This window comes from Palaemon carinicauda, chromosome 10, assembly GCF_036898095.1.
Source record: "Palaemon carinicauda isolate YSFRI2023 chromosome 10, ASM3689809v2, whole genome shotgun sequence".
In the NCBI taxonomy this organism is placed as follows: domain Eukaryota; kingdom Metazoa; phylum Arthropoda; class Malacostraca; order Decapoda; family Palaemonidae; genus Palaemon; species Palaemon carinicauda.
The window spans coordinates 138,049,687-138,068,686 of NC_090734.1; the positions used below are offsets into that span (position 1 = coordinate 138,049,687).

Genomic DNA, 19,000 nt, shown 5'->3' on the forward strand with positions numbered 1-19,000 from the left:
AGAATAGAAAAATTAAATAACTGTAATAATTTCAGGGAACTAGTCTTGGAGATCTGTGATCATGAAATCAGTCTGGAAGATCAAATTATGGAACAGTGTACAACCTTTTTAGCTGAATAAAGCTAGATAAGGATCAAGTCTCTCTCTCTTACACGTCGAATGTAAAGTTCTCTTTTGATGAATAACTAGAATTTATGTCAGGAGGAAAAGAAAAACCCACCGTGACAATAGATTTGGTCTGTCGAAGGCCGAGACAGTAGGCCTAATCCATATTAATATATCCAAGGAAGTATTGTAGTCCTTTTTAATCACCTGTACCCAAGGACAAAAAATCTGTTTTCCAGTAATGATGAATTATCTTTTTTTTTTTTTTTTTTCTTTTTTAGTTATCCGACGTGTGTGCTCATCAAGAAACTGACTGCATATGATTTAACTTTTCTGCTATAACTACATAGTTATTATATTTCTGTTCTTATTGTGATTGTGACTTAGATGATGTCAATAAGATGGAAGTATTAACTTCAATTAAGTCTTTACAGCTTTCCCTTCACACACACACACACACAAAAAAAAAAAAAATATATATATATATATATATATATATATATATAATATATATATATATGTGTGTGTATGTATATACACACACACACACACATATATATATATATATATATATATATATATATATATATATATATATATATATATATATATATATATATATATATAACTGATAGCATTTTCTTGTGTTGTCAACAGATGGCAGTGATAAGGACATCAAGGATCCCAGAACAGCTATCCTAAACTTTATCAGCAGAGACGTCATTCTACCTTTCAACTCTTTGGGAGAGAAACATCTATTGCGTATTATCGGGGAACGGAAGAAATCATCCAAATTAAGGATTCACACTGTGAAAGACATGGATCAAGGAAGCGAAACATTGATACCTCCCAAGAAAAAGTCAAAATGTCTGTTGTCCAAATGGCAGATTCTGATATTTGTGTTGGGTTTACTTCTAGCCTTGTTTTCCATTGTGATGATTGCAGGAGGCTGTCGACTTATCTTCTCTAGTGTAATGAAAAATGTAAGTACTCACTGGTGTGAAATTGTTTAAAGTAGTCAGTTATTGTGTGATAGACAATATTGCCCTAAATCTCATTTTGGTTTTTAATTATTTTTTACTTAATTTTTTACTTTTTTCTATTGGTATACAGTAGTTGAAATTTATATTGGTCCGTTAGTGTGATAGACAATATTTCCCAAAAATCTCATTTTGGTTTTTGATTAGTTTTAACTTGATAATTTTCTACTTAATATACTGGTATAGCCAATTGTATCCTATCGTGTGTACTGTATTTCTGGTCCTTATTGCTAATATCAACCCCTTTGCAATGCTAGCTTCCATCCTCCACTAACATAACCTCGATTCCCACTTAGTGACTCCCATGACTGTTTGATGGTAATCCGAAATTAGGAATTATTGGTATTATTGACTTGCGTACCTGCAACCCTAGTTGGAAAAGCAGGATGTTACAATCGTGTAGGCTCCGGGGTGTATGTATGATAGCGGCCACCTGTATGTATTATGTCTAACTTAGAATACGGCAGTGTAAGGGGGGTCGCAGGGTGGCGTTAGGCCCCCTTTTAGCTAAGTAGGTAAGGACACGGCTTTTAGGTTAGGTTAGGGGGAAAGTTTGGGTTAGTGATGTCCACTTTTAATGAACGTGTGAGGAACTGGCCGCTGATATACGAAGGCTCCTACCCTTAATCAAGAGAACTCTGTAAATGTTTACAACACCACGCTCTCCATTTACTCCAAAATAATGCAATCCTGCAGTTTTCATCTTCTTGCACGGTAATTAGGTGGTTATTTAAATTCTGGAAAGCAATAATTAGCAAAATATGTTGAGGAAGGGGGAAGGGGTTATGAAAAGAAAATAGCTTGGTTTCCTCACTAAACGACTTGGAACTGACATGTCAACTTAGTCAACCAAACAGAATATGTGATGCTAGCGTACATAAACAGAAGTTTGTGATGCCAGCTTACATTTGATATACTGTATGTTCAAAATATACTTGATAAAAAATTGAGTGATTACTCAAAAGTGTCACTATTTGTAAATTGCATATTTTATGGGCCTACCTACGTGGTGACCGCCCCCATGACTTTGCTTACGGTAGGTCTTATCTGTGTGTTATCTCCCCTTGTAGAATTTACATTGGGTTTAGCTTTTTTATTAAATCATGCTTATAAATTTAAACAAAATATTTAAAGTTAACATCAAGGTAATTTAAACTTATATATGTACAAGTTACACGTCTAATTTCTTTAATAGGAAAATTGCTATACATTTTGAACGATTGTAATACAGTAGTGACTTTCTTCCAAAACAAGAAACAAACCTATAAGTTTCATAGCCTGTAAAATCTCCTTACACTAATGACTAGGTATTTTTCATTGCACAATCTTGTTCTTTCCAATACCATTTCTTCCTTGAAAGTTTGGCGAGTATTAACACCAACACTCTCCTCATATACGATGATGCATGTATTTTATATCCTCTGTACTCTTCATACATTAAAATTTTTATATACTTTGTCAATTCTGTCTCAAATGAATAGGTTCCATCTTTAACTATTTTTTGTTAACTTTCCGTTTTCCCCAAGCATTAGGAACAGATACATTTTCATGCTTGTGAAAACATATTTTTCAATATTAATCTTACCCGATAATCATGTAGCTGTCAACTCCGTTGCCCGACAGAATTCTACGGAAGGGATACGCCAGCGATCACTATACTAGAAGGGGGTGTACTCACCAGCGCCACCTGTGGCCAGGTACTGCAGTACTTCTTGTTGACACCACCTCAATTTTTCCTCTGTCGTGCTTCCGGCAAGACCTACATGGATACGCTTATAATTTTGGAGTCTTGTTCACGGTTTTTGGTGAAGTATTGCTCTAAGATTTCAGCTTTCGCTATACTGGAAACTTGTCTATTAGCTTAGATAGCTTTTATATTGATTTGATTAATGGTTAACGATCTTTTGCTTTAATTGGAATCCCCCTTGACTGTTCTTTGATTCAAGATGTCTGACCTTTCTCAAGCTCCTCCCCAAAGACGATGTAGGACTTGTATTAGGCGTATTCCGAAGGCCTCGGTTGATCCTCACACCGTTTGTTCCGACTGTAGGGGAAAATCCTGTCAGTTGGAAGATCGATGTGAGGAATGCGCCGGACTTTCGGAACTTGATTTTGTTCGATTCCTCAAGTATACCACTAAGTTAGAGAGAGAGAGAGTTAGGAGGAGTTCGGCTCGCTCTTCGCTTTATTCCTCACCCCATGATCCTCAACCTTTTCCTCCCCCTGTAGTGGCTACCCCCGATCCTACTATTTGTGCTCAGCCTGATATGTCTGATGTTTTGCGTGCCATTCAGGCTTTAGGTGATAAAGTGGAGTCGGTAGTGAGTGACCACAAGTTCCTCTTGGCAGACGTCAAGGAACTTAAAGTGAAAAGTGCAGTGGGAAGTGGTAGTGCCAGTGCTGTGCCGAGTGCTAGTGTCAGTGTCAGTGTTGTGCGTGAGGGTACTTCTGTGCGTGCCAGTCGTCCTCCCAGTCCGGGACCTCTTGCAAGCTCCCAAGCCCAGGGGAGAAGCAATGTCGAAGGGCAAAAGGGTTCGGCAGGCCTTGATCGGCGCACAGCAGTATCCTCGGTGGTTGCGGGCGTATCTTACAGAGATCGTCACTCCCACTCTCAGACGATTGAGCCCTTATTTTACTCGTCTGCAGAAGAATTTTCGGGGAGAAAACGCTGGACTCAGGTCTCAAGACCTCTTAAGCGTAAAGTCCAGACCGCACGAGTTCTACAGCCCGGATGTAGTCATTGGGCTAGCTCTGACTCACCGCAGTCATCAGGTGACTGCACGCCTCCTAAGAGAGGTAAGGCGGTGCCTCAACAGACCTCAACTTCTGTTAAGGCTCTACCTCAACAGACCTTAACGTCTGTTGATCACAAGATGACTTTGCTGCAGTCTATGCAGTCGCAGTTTGCGGTCGGTATTGATGCGTGAGTTTCAGGCAGAGAAGGTTACACCTCCTCCTGCGAGCGCTCCTCCTCCTCTACGCAGTCCAGTCTGCCAGACGTACGAAGTTGAGGTTCCTCAAGCTACCTCCATGCGTGAGCTACCGCGTTGGGAGTTGCCAGATAACAGCGTTGTACAGCAACCTCCACCTTCCTTAAGGCAGGAACCTCTTACCACGCGGCAACCTCCTCAACAATGGGAACAGGAGTCTTATGCCTTACAACCCCCTCTACCTTTGAGACAAGAGTTTCTTGCAGTAAGACCATCCTCGAGGCAGCAACCTCTTGAGGTACGACAACCTCTACCATCCTTGAGGCAGCCACCTCAGCTCTCGCAGCTGACACCTCAACTCTCGAGGCAAGCACCTCAAGAACCTCAACTCGTGAGACAGGAGCTGCGTTCTGCGCAGCCGCCACCTCAACTCTCGCAGCTCACACCTCAAGAACCTCAACTCGTGAGACAGGAATCTCTTACTGCGCAACCACCTCAACCCTTGAAGCAAGCGCAACTCTTGAGACAGGAATCTCATGCAATGAGTCAGCCACCTCAACGCATGCATCTACCACCTCCTCCTCTACTTGACCAGTCTTTGCAGCCTGAACCTCAGGTTTTACTTCAGTCGCCTCTCACCACACTTGCTCCTCAAACCTCCGCAGAACCTCCTTCATCCCAGCCTCATGACTTTGTCATTACTAGCCCTCATCCTCTTCAACAGAGACTTGAGGATGAGACCGCAAGTGTTTTTGCACCCGCTTGTCAGGATTCTGCTGTTCAGCCTACCGCTGTAACTTTACCTCTCGCTTCTCAACACTCAGGTGATGAGGTTTCTGAGGAGGAAGCTGCGCACCTAGATGATCCCTCTTCGGACGTGGAGGAACCCAAGTCGTTACCACCCTCCATTGACTTTCGCAAGGTCCTGGCTCTTTTCAGAGAGGTTTACCCGGATCATTTTGTCTCTGCTACCCCTCGCTCTCCTCCATCAGAGTTTTCTCTAGGCATGCAACCTGTTAAGTCGGCCTACACTAAGCTCGTCTTTGCTAGATCCTCTAAGAGAGCTTTAAGAATGTTAGGGGATTGGTTGCAGTCCAAACAGCAACTAGGGAAGACTTCATTTATGTTTCCTCCTACTAAGCTGACTTCTAAGGCGGGCGTATGGTATGCCACAGGAGAGGAACCAGGCTTGGGAATCCCTGCCTCTGCCCAGGCTGACTTCTCAAGTTTGGTTGACTCTCCACGTAGATCGGCTATGAGGCGCTCTAAGGTCTGCTGGACCTTTTCCGACTTAGACCACTTCTTAAAGGGTGTCTTTCGCGCCTTTGAGATTTTCAATTTTCTCGACTGGTGCCTGGGGGCCTTGAGCAAGAAGACTGCCCCTTCTGACAAGGACTCGGCCATGCTTATAATGTCCTGTATGGATAAAGCAATTCGCGATGGGTCCGGCGAACTTGCCTCCATGTTTGTTTCGGGAGTACTCAAGAAAAGGGAACAACTGTGCACTTTCCTTTCCACTGGTATCACCTCTTGTCAAAGGTCTCAGTTACTTTTTGCTCCGCTTTCTAAGTTCCTGTTTCCTGAGGAGCTTATCAAGGAATTGTCTGCGGCCCTTATTCAGAAGGACACTCATGACCTTGTGGCCTCTTCAGCTCGTAAGGCTAAGGTTGCTCCTTCGGTTCCTAGAACTTACCGCACCCCAGTGGCCGATACTCCTGCTACAAGATTTATTCCGCCCTTTCGTGGCAGAGCCCCCAGCCGAGGAAGTACCCGTCCAGACGCTTTCAGGGGCAGGTCTAAGAAAGGTCCCAAGCCTTCGAAAGGCAAACACTGACTCTCCTCCTCTCCAGACAGCAGTAGGAGCCAGACTCAAGATCTTCTGGCAAGCTTGGGAAAGAAGAGGTGCAGACGCCCAGTCTGTCAAGTGGCTAAGGGAGGGTTACAGGATACCATTCTGCCGCAATCCCCCTCTGACCACTTCTCCCATCAACCTCTCTCCCAACTACAAGGAAAAGGACAAGAGGCTAGCGTTACACCAGGAGGTGTCGCTCCTGTTACAGAAGAAGGCAGTGGTGATAGTCCGGGACCATCAATCCCCGGGCTTCTACAACCGTCTCTGGTGGCCAAGAAGACAGGAGGTTGGAGACCGGTGCTGGACGTCAGTGCGCTCAATGCTTATGTCACCAAGCAGACGTTCACTATGGAGACGACGAAGTCGGTCCTAGCAGCGGTCAGGCAGGAGGACTGGATGGTCTCGTTGGATCTGAAAGACGCTTACTTTCACGTTCCTATTCATCCAGACTCCCAACCTTTCCTGAGATTCGTTTTTGGAAAGGTTGTGTACCAATTCCAAGCCCTGTGTTTTGGCCTAAGCACAGCGCCTATGGTGTTTACGCGTCTGATGAGGAATATTGCAAAATTCCTCCACTTAGCGGACATCAGAGCCTCCCTTTATTTAGACGACTGGCTGTTAAGAGCCCCCACAAGTCGTCGCTGTCTGGAGAGTCTCAACTGGACTTTGGAGTTGATCAAGGAACTGGGTCTTTTGGTCAACTTAGAAAAGTCCCAGCTTATTCCCTCCCAATCCATCGTTTACCTGGGAATGGAGATTCGGAGTCAAGCTTTTCGGGCTTTTCCGTCGGCCCCAAGAATCAGCCAAGCCCTAGAGTGCATTCTGAGCATGCTGAAGAGGAACAGATGCTCGGTGAGACAGTGGATGAGTCTAACAGGGACCCTGTCATCGTTAGCCCTGTTCGTCGAGTTAGGGAGACTCCACCTCCGCCCTCTCCAATTCCATCTAGCAGCTCACTGGGACAAGGATTTGACGCTCGAAGAGGTCTCTATTCCTGTCACCAAAGAGATGAAGACTACTCTCATGTGGTGGAAGACCAACATCCTTCTCAAGGAGGGTCTATCGTTAGCGATTCAGACCCCCAATCTTCATCTCTTTTCGGACGCATCAGACTCGGGCTGGGGCGCGACCTTGGACGGACAGGAATGCTCGGGAACATGGAACAAGGAACAGGAAACGCTTCACATCAACTGCAAGGAGCTGCTGGCAGTTCATCTGGCCTTAATGAACTTCAAGTCCCTCCTGCTAAACAAGGTGGTGGAGGTGAACTCCGACAACACCACAGCCTTGGCATACATCTCCAAGCAGGGAGGGACCCATTCGAGGAAGCTGTACGAGATAGCAAGGGACCTCCTCATTTGGTCAAGAAGTCTAAACCTCACACTGGTAACGAGGTTCATTCAGGGCAATATGAACGTCTCAGCAGATCGCCTCAGCAGGAAAGATCAAGTCATCCCCACGGAATGGACCCTTCACAAGAGCGTGTGCGACAGACTTTGGACCTTGTGGGGTCAGCCAACGATAGATCTGTTCGCCACCTCCATGACCAAGAGGCTCCCTTTGTACTGTTCCCCAGTTCCAGACCCAGCAGCAGTTCACGTGGATGCTTTTCTGCTGGATTGGTCCCATCTCGACCTATATGCATTCCCGCCGTTCAAGATCATCAACAGAGTCATTCAGAAGTTCGTCTCTCACGAAGGGACACGGCTGACGCTGGTTGCTCCCCTTTGGCCTGCAAGAGAATGGTTCACAGAGGTACTACAATGGCTGGTCGACGTTCCCAGGACTCTCCCTCTAAGAGTGGACCTTCTACGTCAACCTCACGTAAAGAAGGTACACCCAAACCTCCACGCTCTTCGTCTGACTGCCTTCAGACTGTCGAAAGACTCGCTAGAGCTAGAGGCTTTTCGAAGGAGGCAGCCAGAGCGATTGCCAGAGCAAGGAGGATATCCACTCGTAGAGTCTATCAATCCAAGTGGGAAGTCTTCCGAAGCTGGTGCAGAGCCAATGCAGTTTCCTCTACCAATACCTCTGTAACCCAAGTTGCTGACTTCCTGTTACATCTTAGGAATGTTAGATCTCTTTCGGCTCCTACGATTAAAGGGTACAGAAGTATGTTGGCTTCAGTTCTCCGCCACAGAGGTTTGGATCTTTCCTCCAACAAGGACCTACAAGACATCCTTAAATCTTTCGAGACTTCTAAAGAACGTCGTTTGTCCACTCCAGGCTGGAATCTAGACGTAGTCTTAAGGTTCCTTATGTCTCCTAGGTTCGAACCTCTCCAGTCAGCTTCCTTCAAAGACCTTACTCTCAAAACTCTTTTCCTCGTCTGCCTTGCGACAGCCAAAAGAGTTAGTGAGGTTCACGCCTTCAGCAAGAACATAGGATTCACATCCGAATCAGCAACATGTTCTTTACAGCTCGGATTTTTAGCTAAAAATGAACTTCCTTCACGTCCTTGGCCTAGATCGTTCGAAATTCCTAGCCTTTCCAACATGGTGGGTAACGAGCTAGAGAGAGTTCTTTGCCCTGTCAGAGCTCTGAAATACTATCTTAAAAGGTCAAAACCTATAAGAGGACAGTCAGAGGCCTTATGGTGTGCCATCAAGAAACCTTCGATGCCTATGTCCAAAAACGCAGTTTCGTATTATATAAGGCTTCTGATTAGAGAAGCTCATTCTCACATGAAGGATGAAGACCTTGCTTTGCTGAAGGTAAGGACCCACGAAGTGAGAGCTGTAGCCACTTCGATGGCCTTTAAACAGAACCGTTCTCTGCAGAGTATTATGGATGCAACTTATTGGAGGAGCAAGTCAGTGTTTGCATCATTTTATCTCAAAGATGTCCAGTCTCTTTACGAGAACTGCTACACCCTGGGACCATTCGTAGCAGCGAGTGCAGTAGTAGGTGAGGGCTCAGCCACTACATTCCCTTAATCCCATAACCTTTTTAACCTTTCTCTTGAATGCTTTTATTGTTGTTTTTTGGGTTGTTACGGTAGGCTAAGAAGCCTTCCGCATCCTGTTTGATTTGGCGGGTGGTCAATTCGTTTTTGAGAAGCGCCTAGGTTAGAGGTTGTGTAGAGGTCCTTTAGTATGGGTTGCAGCCCTTTATACTTCAGCACCTTAGGGTTGTTCAGCCTCCTAAGAGGAACGCTGCACTCAGTAAGGAAGACGAACTTATTAAAGGCAGAGTAATGGTTCAAGTCGACTTCCTTACCAGGTACTTATAATTTCATTGTTATTTTTGAATAACTAATAATATGAAATACGGGATACTTAGCTTACTGATATACATGTACACTGGTTTTCACCCACCTCCCTGGGTGTGAATCAGCTACATGATTATCGGGTAAGATTAATATTGAAAAATGTTATTTTCATTAGTAAAATAAATTTTTGAATATACTTACCCGATAATCATGATTTAATTGACCCACCCTTCCTCCCCATAGAGAACCAGTGGACCGAGGAAAAATTGAGGTGGTGTCAACAAGAAGTACTGCAGTACCTGGCCACAGGTGGCGCTGGTGAGTACACCCCCTTCTAGTATAGTGATCGCTGGCGTATCCCTTCCGTAGAATTCTGTCGGGCAACGGAGTTGACAGCTACATGATTATCGGGTAAGTATATTCAAAAATTTATTTTACTAATGAAAATAACATTTTCCAATATTAAACTTACCCGGTGATCATATAGCTGTCAGCTCTGCTGCCCGACAGAAAAACCTAAGGACGAAATACGCCAGCGATCGCTATACAGGTGGGGGTGTACATCAACAGCGCCATCTGTCGAGCAGGTACTCAAGTACTCCATGTCAACACAGAACCAATTTTCTCTCTGTCGTGCTACCGGCAAGACCTACTAAATACGCTGTTGTTTTCTGGATTGATTTTCACGTTATTTGGTGAAGTATTCATTTCTGGTTATTAGCTATCGCTGTGCAGAAGTTATCTTCAATACTTCCTTGCATTCTTTTTTGGATTTTGGATTATTTGTTGACGACTTGGATAGATTTTGAATTCCCCCCTTTGACTAATTCAAGATGTCTGACCCTTCTCAAGTCCCCAAGTACAGGAAGTGTAGCGCTAGGGACTGTTCAAGGCGTCTTCCGAAGGCCTCTATCGATCCGCACACCGTTTGTTCCAATTGTAGGGGTAAAGCCTGTCAATTGGAAGATCGATGTGAGGAATGCGTTGGGCTTTCGGAATTCGGGTTTCAAGAATTCCTGAAGTATGCACGTAGGCTAGAGAAGGATAGGATCAGGAGGAGTTCGTCTCGCTCAATTGATTTTTCTTCTCCCCATGCCCCACAACCTATTCCTTCCCCTGTAGTGGTTGCACCCGACCCCCCTGCTAGCTCTCATCAACCTTCGATGGCAGATATGATGCGTGCCATCCAGGCTCTCGGTGAGAGAGTCGAGTCATTGGCGAATGACCGCAATCAACTCATGGCTGACGTCAGGGAGTTGAAAGGTAAGAGTGCAGTGGGAAGTGAAGTGAGTGTTAGTGCAGTGAAAAGTGTCAGTGTTACGCATGAGGGTGCGTCTGTTCGTGCCTGTTGTCCTCCCAGTCCGGGACCTCTTGCAAGCTCCCAAGCCCAGGGGAGAAGCAATGTCGTACGACCAAAGGGTTCGACAGGCTTTAATCAGCGGACAGACGTTCCCTCCGTGGTTTCGGACGTATCTTGCCTAGATCGTCCCACCCACAAGAAGACGAGTGAGCCCGTTCATTCCTCGTCTGCGGAAGAGGTTTCACGCCAGAAACGATGGACCAAGGTCTCACGGCCTCTTAAACGCAAGGTCCCTTCCGAGCAAGTCCAACGGCCCAGGTGTAGCCACTGGGTCAGTTCGGACTCGCTGCAGTCCTCCGACGACTGCACACCTCCTAAGAGAGGCAAAGTGGTACCGCAACTGGCAGTAACTCCGTCTGTTGCCACACCAGCTGTTGTAGACCCTAAGTGGTCTTTGCTGCAGTCTATGCAGACTCAGTTAGCTGCGGTTATGCAGGAGTTTCGTGCGGAGAAGGCTGACGCTGCACCCGTTAGCCTACAACCTACCACGGTTGTGCGCCCAGCAGACGCTGAGGCTGCCTGCTCCCACACTCCAGCTGTGAGAGCTCCTCCACCCATGCGCAGTCGACCCTGCCAGACGCATGCTGACGTTCACAGACGCACGGAACCCTCCGTTGACGTGCGTGTGCTACCACAACAACAGGAGGGTGGAGTTAAGCTGCCGTGTTTTGACGCGGTGCGTCAGCCTCCGCAACCTACGGTGGTCTCCGCTATCCGTCCTCAGTCGGGAGTAGACGCTTTGCTCACCCACTCAGCATGCACCCGTGCTGCCGGACTCAGCCGTCCAGCTTTTACCTACTCCGTTGCCTCTTCCTCCTCAACATTCAGACGACGGACTCTCTGATGATGACGAAACTGCACATCTTGACGACCAACACTCGGACATCGACGAACCCAAGACCACGCCTCCATCCTTAGACTTTAGGGAAGTGCTTGTGCTGTTCAAGGATTTATATCCGGATCAGTTTGTGTCTGCAGCACCACGCTCGCCTCCCTCTGAGTTCGCTTTAGGCATGCAGTCAGCAGCACCTGCCTTTACGAAGCTCGTACTCGCTCGCTCGTCCAAGAGAGCTTTAAGGGTACTGGGAGAGTGGTTGCAGTCCAAAAAGCAACTTGGGAAGACATCCTTCATGTTTCCCCCGGTCAAGCTTGCTTCCAGATCTAGCGTCTGGTATGCCACGGGAGAAGTTCTCGGCTTGGGAGTTCCTGCCTCTGCCCAGGGCGACTTCTCAAGTCTGGTAGACTCTCCCCGCAGGTTGGCTATGAGACGCTCCAAGATTTGCTGGACTCCTTCGGATATGGACCATCTTATGAAGGGAGTTTTCCGTGCATTCGAAGTCTTTAACTTCTTGGACTGGTGTTTGGGAGCGTTGAGCAGGAAGACCTCCCCTTCTGATAAGGAAACTTCCATGCTCATTATGTCCTGCATGGACAAAGCCATACGGGATGGTTCTAGTGAGCTTGCGGCTTCTTTCGTGTCCGGGGTCCTCAAGAAGCGGGATCACCTTTGCTCCTTCTTGTCAGCTGGAGTCACCCCATGTCAAAAGTCGGAGCTTATGTTTGCTCCGCTCTCGAAGTGTCTCTTCCCTGAAGAGTTGATCAAGGAGATTGCCGCCTCCTTGATCCAGAAAGACACTCATGACCTGGTGGCGTCATCCGCACGCAAGGTGGAGGTGACACAAAGCAGACGTTCACCATGGAGACGACAAAGTCGGTTCTAGCATCGGTCAGGAAGGAAGACTGGATAGTCTCGTTAGACCTAAAGGACGCTTACTTTCACGTCCCCATCCACCCAGATTCCCAACCTTTTCTAAGGTTCGTTTTCGGGAAGGTTGTATACCAGTTCCAAGCCCTGTGCTTTGGCCTAAGCACGGCACCTCTAGTTTTTACCAAACTGATGAGGAATATTGCCAAATTCCTGCATTTAGCAAACATCAGAGCCTCCCTCTATTTGGACGACTGGCTTTTAAGAGCTGCGTCAAGTCGTCGCTGTCTGGAGAATCTACAGTGGATTCTGGATCTGACCAAGGAATTGGGTCTCCTGGTCAATATGGAAAAGTCCCAACTCGTCCCATCCCAAACTTTACATTCAGATCTCCCTGGACAATTCTATCCTGTTCGTAATACTAGGCAGGCAGTTAATTCTAATAGCCAGGCCTTCTCCATCACGAGGCTCAATACTACGCAGTACTCTAGAAGTTTTATTCCAGCTGTGACCAAGTTGTGGAATGATCTTCCTAATCGGGTGGTTGAATCAGTAGAACTTCAAAAGTTCAAAGTTGGAGCAAATGCTTTTTTGTTGACCAGGCGGACATAGTCTTTTTATAGTTTATTTATGACATATTTGTTTTTGATGTTGTTGATAAGTTTATTATATGACATGTCTGTTTTGACGTTGTTTCTTATTTTAGAATGATTTATTGTTAATTTGTTCTCTTCATTTATTTATTTCCTTATTTCCTTTCCTCACTGGGCTATTTTTCCCTGTTGGAGCCCCTGGGCTTATAGCATCTTGCTTTTCCAACTAGGGTTGTAGCTTGGATAGTAATAATAATAATAATAATAATATAGTATACCTAGGAATGGAGATTCAGAGTCAAGCTTTTCGGGCTTTTCCGTCGGCCCCCAGAATGAGTCAAGCCCAAGAATGCATCCAGTCCATGCTGAAGAAGGACCGATGTTCAGTCAGACAGTGGATGAGTCTGATAGGGACGCTTTCATCACTGGACCAGTTCATCGCGTTAGGGAGACTCCACCTCCGCCCCCTTCAATTTCACTTAGCTGCTCACTGGAGAAAGGACAAGACGCTAGAAGCGGTCTCGGTTCCTATTTCCGAGAAGATGAAGTCTTCACTGACTTGGTGGAAGAACAACATTCTCCTCAGGGAGGGTCTGCCACTGGCTGTTCAGACCCCCGACCACCTTCTCTTCTCGGACGCATCGGACACGGGCTGGGGTGCGACATTGGACGGTCGGGAATGCTCGGGCACGTGGAATACGGATCAAAGAACGTTGCACATCAACTGCAAGGAGCTACTGGCAGTTCATCTGGCCTTGAGAAGCTTCAAGTCCCTCCTTCTAGGCAAGGTGGTGGAGGTGAACTCCGACAACACCACAGCCTTGGCGTACATCTCCAAACAAGGAGGGACTCATTCGATGAGGTTGTACGAGATCGCAAGGGACCTCCTCACCTGGTCAAGAGATCGAAACATATCCCTAGTAACGAGGTTCATTCAAGGCGACATGAATGTCATGGCAGACCGCCTCAGCCGGAAGGGTCAAATCATCCCAACAGAGTGGACCCTTCACAAGAATGTATGCAACAGACTATGGGCCTTGTGGGGTCAGCCTACCATAGATCTGTTCGCAACCTCGATGACCAAGAGGCTCCCCATTTATTGTTCACCGATTCCGGACCCAGCAGCAGTTCACATAGATGCCTTTCTTCTGGATTGGTCCCATCTAGACCTTTATGCGTTCCCCCCGTTCAAGATTGTCAACAGAGTACTGCAGAAGTTCGCCTCTCACGAAGGGACAAGGTTGACGTTGGTTGCTCCCCTCTGGCCCGCGAGAGAATGGTTCACCGAGGTACTGCAATGGCTAGTAGACGTTCCCAGAACACTTCCTCTAAGAGTGGACCTTCTGCGTCAGCCGCATGTAAAGAAGGTACACCCAAGCCTCCACGCTCTTCGTCTGACTGCCTTCAGACTATCGAAAGACTCTCGAGAGCTAGAGGCTTTTCGAAGGAGGCAGCCAGAGCGATTGCTAGAGCTAGGAGGACATCCACTCTCAAAGTCTACCAGTCGAAGTGGGAAGTCTTCCGAAGCTGGTGCAAGTCGAAATCAGTATCCTCAACCAGTACCTCTGTAACTCAGATAGCTGACTTCCTTTTATACCTAAGGAAGGAAAGATCCCTTTCAGCTCCCACGATCAAGGGTTACAGAAGCATGTTGGCAGCAGTCTTCCGTCACAGAGGCTTAGATCTTTCCAACAACAAAGATCTACAGGACCTCCTTAAGTCTTTTGAGACCTCGAAGGAGCGTCGGTTGGCCACACCAGGTTGGAACTTAGACGTGGTACTAAGATTCCTTATGTCAGCAAGGTTCGAACCACTTCAATCAGCCTCTTTTAAAGATCTCACTTTGAAAACTTTTCCTCGTCTGCTTAGCAACAGCTAAAAGAGTCAGTGAGATACACGCCTTCAGCAGGAACATTGGATTTACATCTGAAACGGCTACATGTTCCTTACAGCTTGGTTTTTTAGCCAAAAACGAACTTCCTTCTCGTCCTTGGCTCAAATCGTTCGATATTCCAAGCCTTGCTAATTTGGTTGGAAATGAACAAGAAAGAGTACTATGCCCGGTAAGAGCTCTTAAGTACTATTTGAGACGTACTAAGCCATTACGTGGACAATCAGAAGCTTTATGGTGCGCCATTAAGAAACCTTCTTTACCAATGTCGAAGAATGCAGTTTCTTATTATATCAGACTTTTGATTCGAGAAGCTCATTCCCATCTGAATGAGGAGGACCATGCTTTGCTGAAGGTAAGGACACATGAAGTTAGAGCTGTCGCAACTTCAGTGGCCTTCAAACAAAACAGATCTCTGCAGAGTGTAATGGATGCAACCTATTGGAGAAGCAAGTCAGTGTTCGCATCATTTTACCTTAAAGATGTCCAGTCTCTTTACGAGAACTGCTACACCCTGGGACCATTCGTAGCAGCGAGTGCAGTAGTGGGTGAGGGCTCAACCACTACATTCCCCTAATCCCATAACCTTTTTAATCTTTCTCTTGAAATGCTTTTTATTGTTGTTTTTGGGTTGTCCGGAAGGCTAAGAAGCCTTTCGCATCCTGGTTGATTTGGCGGGTGGTCAAATTCTTTCTTGAGAAGCGCCTAGATTAGAGGTTTTGATGAGGTCCTTTAGTATGGGTTGCAACCCTTCATACTTCAGCTCCTAGGAGTCGCTCAGCATCCTATGAGGATCGCGAGGCTCAGTAAGGAAGACGTACTTAAAGGCAGAGTAATTGTTCAAGTCGACTTCCTTACCAGGTACTTGTTAATTTTATGTTTGTTATTTTGAATAACTGCTAAAATGAAATACGAAATACTTAGCTCTTAATGTTAACATATATGCTGGTCTCTACCCACCCCCCTGGGTGTGAATCAGCTATATGATCACCGGGTAAGTTTAATATTGGAAAATGTTATTTTCATTAGTAAAATAAATTTTTGAATATACTTACCCGGTGATCATAAATTAAAGGACCCACCCTTCCTCCCCAATAGAGACCCAGTGGGCCGAGGAGAAAATTGGTTCTGTGTTGACATGGAGTACTTGAGTACCTGCTCGACAGATGGCGCTGTTGATGTACACCCCCACCTGTATAGCGATCGCTGGCGTATTTCGTCCTTAGGTTTTTCTGTCGGGCAGCAGAGCTGACAGCTATATGATCACCGGGTAAGTATATTCAAAAATTTATTTTACTAATGAAAATAACATTTCACTAGATGACTCGGGAATACGACATCACCTAAGTTTTCCTACCTAACCTAATTTACAGTGCAGTGTCATTACCTACCCAAAGTGGTTATCTGTCTATCCCCTCTCCCCTCCCCCACCATGTTTCTATGTCCTTACCATAACCAAAGTGTCTTGCCATATTGTTTGGAAGTGTGAAAAAAAGGTTACCCTTTACAGTCCAATAGTCCGGTTGTGGAAAAAGATGAAGTGATTAATAAAAGGCGGTAATTTCTATGGCTCTAAATTTCTTTGAGAAATGAGTGCCTTAACCCTTTTACCCCCGGGGTATTTGGAAATTTCCAACCCTTAACCCCCAAGGGGTTATTTTTTTCCCAGCACATTTTGCAGTATATTTTTTTTAAATTGCTCTAACAGCCTTAATTTTTGTCATCGAGAGGTCAGGTTGGTCTCATTCTCTTGGAAAATGACTGAATTTTCTCAAAAAATTATCAAAAAATATGAAAAACAAATTTTTATATCATTTTTTTGCAAGGACGTACCGGTACGTCCATGGGGGTAAAGGGATGGCTTTTGTGAAACGTACCAGTACGTCCTTTGGGGGTAAAAGGGTTAATACTCAGCAGTAGGAACATTTCCTAGTCTTGAAATTCTTGTGACCCCTCCGTATGGTTTTTTTCTCTTAACATACAATAACTACCACAATTTTGACACAGCTACACAATTTATCAGTAACTTTGTAATGTTTAAAACAAATGGAAATGCAGGGTATGTTTTTTGTAACTGGGTACAGAAAAATGCGTACTGAAACAAGATCATGAAAGAATTATTAAGAGTGAAGATTGTCAGTGCTGCAATGAAGGTTGGGCAGAGTTGCATGATAATAGATTAGGTGCATATTTTTTTTTTTTTTCGGTAATAGTATAGAACACCACGCTCTACATTTACGCCAATATAATGTAATCCTGCAGTTCTCACCTTCTTGCACAGTAATTAGGTGGTTATTTAAATTCTGGGAAAGCAATAATTAGCAAGATATGTTGAAGAGGGGAGAAGGGGTTATAAAGAGAAAATAGCTCGGTTTCCTCACTAAACGACTTGGAACTGACATGTCAACATCGTCAACCAAACAGAATTCCTGATGCCATCGTACATAAACAGAAGTTCGTGATGCCAGCGTACATTTGATTTACTGTATATTCAAAATATACTTAATTAAAAATGGATTAATTACTCAAGTGTCCTTAAAATATGCAATTTACAAATAGTGACACTTGAGTAATCACAATTCTTGATTAAGTATATTTTGAGTATACAGTATATCAAATGTACGTTGGCATCACGAACTTCTGTTTATGTACGCTGACATCACGATCTGTTTGGTTGACTATGTTGACGTCAGTTCCATGTCGTTTAGTGAGGAAACCGAGCTATTTTCTCTTTATAACCCCTTCTCCCCTCTTCAACATATCTTGCTAATTATTGCTTTCCCAGAATTTAAATAACCACCTAATTACTGTGCAAGAAGATGACAACTGTAGGATTGCCTTATTTTGGAGTAAACGGAGAGCGTGGTATTCTATACTATCACCTTTTTTTCTTTTAGGGGAAATTGTAGTCTTTGTGTCAAAAAAATTATATAAAAGTGATCCTGATAAGTGTCGAGGTAATGAATACTGTGAAAGTCATCTTTAATTAGTGGTATTAGTGTTATATATATGGCAAATTTTTCTGGAAACATAGTTGTCATGTAAAAGAAATTTGCTCTTCCCTTCAATGATGCCTTTTTTTCTATGACAAATGTTTTTGATATTAGTTATGCAGTATCAGAATTAAAGAAATTTGTACTATTGGCCAAAATCACCGTCCTTACTGGGCACGATCTTTGCCCTATTAAAACACTAATGGTAGGCTTCATTATTAACAAAATATTAGGGAAGTAAATAAGTGTTTCCTTGAAGTTGCATGGATGAAACAAGGTAGTGTAGATAGAAATACCCAGCTTGGAGTCCATCGAAGCAGAAACTTGCTCAGTCTTTCGGATAATACCTTCCATCTGAAGGGACCAAGGCAGCTCTAATCAGATTCTGGAACATTGATGTTCTGGATAGAATCCATTAACAAAAGTTTTCTTCTCCTACTTATCTGGTGGGGGCTCACTAAGTTTAACTTTCTGATAACCCCCAGGACTCGCAGAACTCCCTTGGCTCTGGTGTCAGAACATCTCATGGTGTTACCCTGAAAAGGTCAGAGGAATTCCCTTTCCTGGTGGGTGCTGAGGGATGCTTTTCTATAACTCCATCCATCCATATACCAAAGGCACTTCCCCCAATTTTGGGGGGTAGCCGACATCAACAATGAAACAAAACAAAACAAAAACAAAGAAGGGGATCTCTACTCTCTACGTTCCTCCAGCCTAACCAGGGACTCAGCCGAGTTCAGCTGGTACTGCTAGGGTGCCACAGCCCAATCTCCCACATTATCCACCACAGATGAAGCTTCATAATGCTGAATCCCCTACTGCTGCTACCTCCGCGGTCATCTAAGGCACCGAAGGAAGCAGCAAGGCCTACCGGAACTGCATCACAATCGCTCGCCATTCATTCCTATTTCTAGCACGCTCTCTTGCCTCTCTCACATCTATCCTCCTATCACCCAGAGCTTTCTTCACACCATCCATCCACCCAAACCTTGGCCTTCCTCTTGTACTTCTCCCATCAACTCTTGCATTCATCACCTCCTTTAGCAGACAGCCATTTTCCATTCTCTCAACATGGCCAAACCACCTCAACACATTCATATCCACTCTAGCCGCTAACTCATTTCTTACAACCGTTCTCACCCTCACCACTTCGTTCCTAACCCTATCTACTCGAGATACACCAGCCATACTCCTTGGACACTTCATCTCAAACACATTCAATTTCTGTCTCTCCATCACTTTCATTCCCCACAACTCCGATCCATACATCACAGTTGGTACAATCACTTTCTCATATAGAACTCTCTTTACATTCATGCC

The 19,000-nt window shown here is 45.1% G+C and overlaps 1 protein-coding gene across 3 annotated transcripts in view; it reads left to right on the plus strand.

Moving 5' to 3' along the window:
• The window catches only part of LOC137648818 (protein croquemort-like), a 122,422-nt gene that overhangs the window by 11,262 nt on the left and 92,160 nt on the right, over positions 1-19,000 (plus strand). For 2 of the 3 annotated variants that reach the window (XM_068381977.1, XM_068381975.1), the window contains exon 2: positions 763-1,088. The exons of the other annotated variant lie outside the window; for it this stretch is intronic. In XM_068381977.1, the coding sequence (XP_068238078.1) occupies positions 924-1,088 (165 nt within the window). In that variant the 5' untranslated portion in view covers positions 763-923. The remainder of the gene's footprint in view (positions 1-762; positions 1,089-19,000) is intronic. 3 annotated transcript variants of the gene reach the window in all.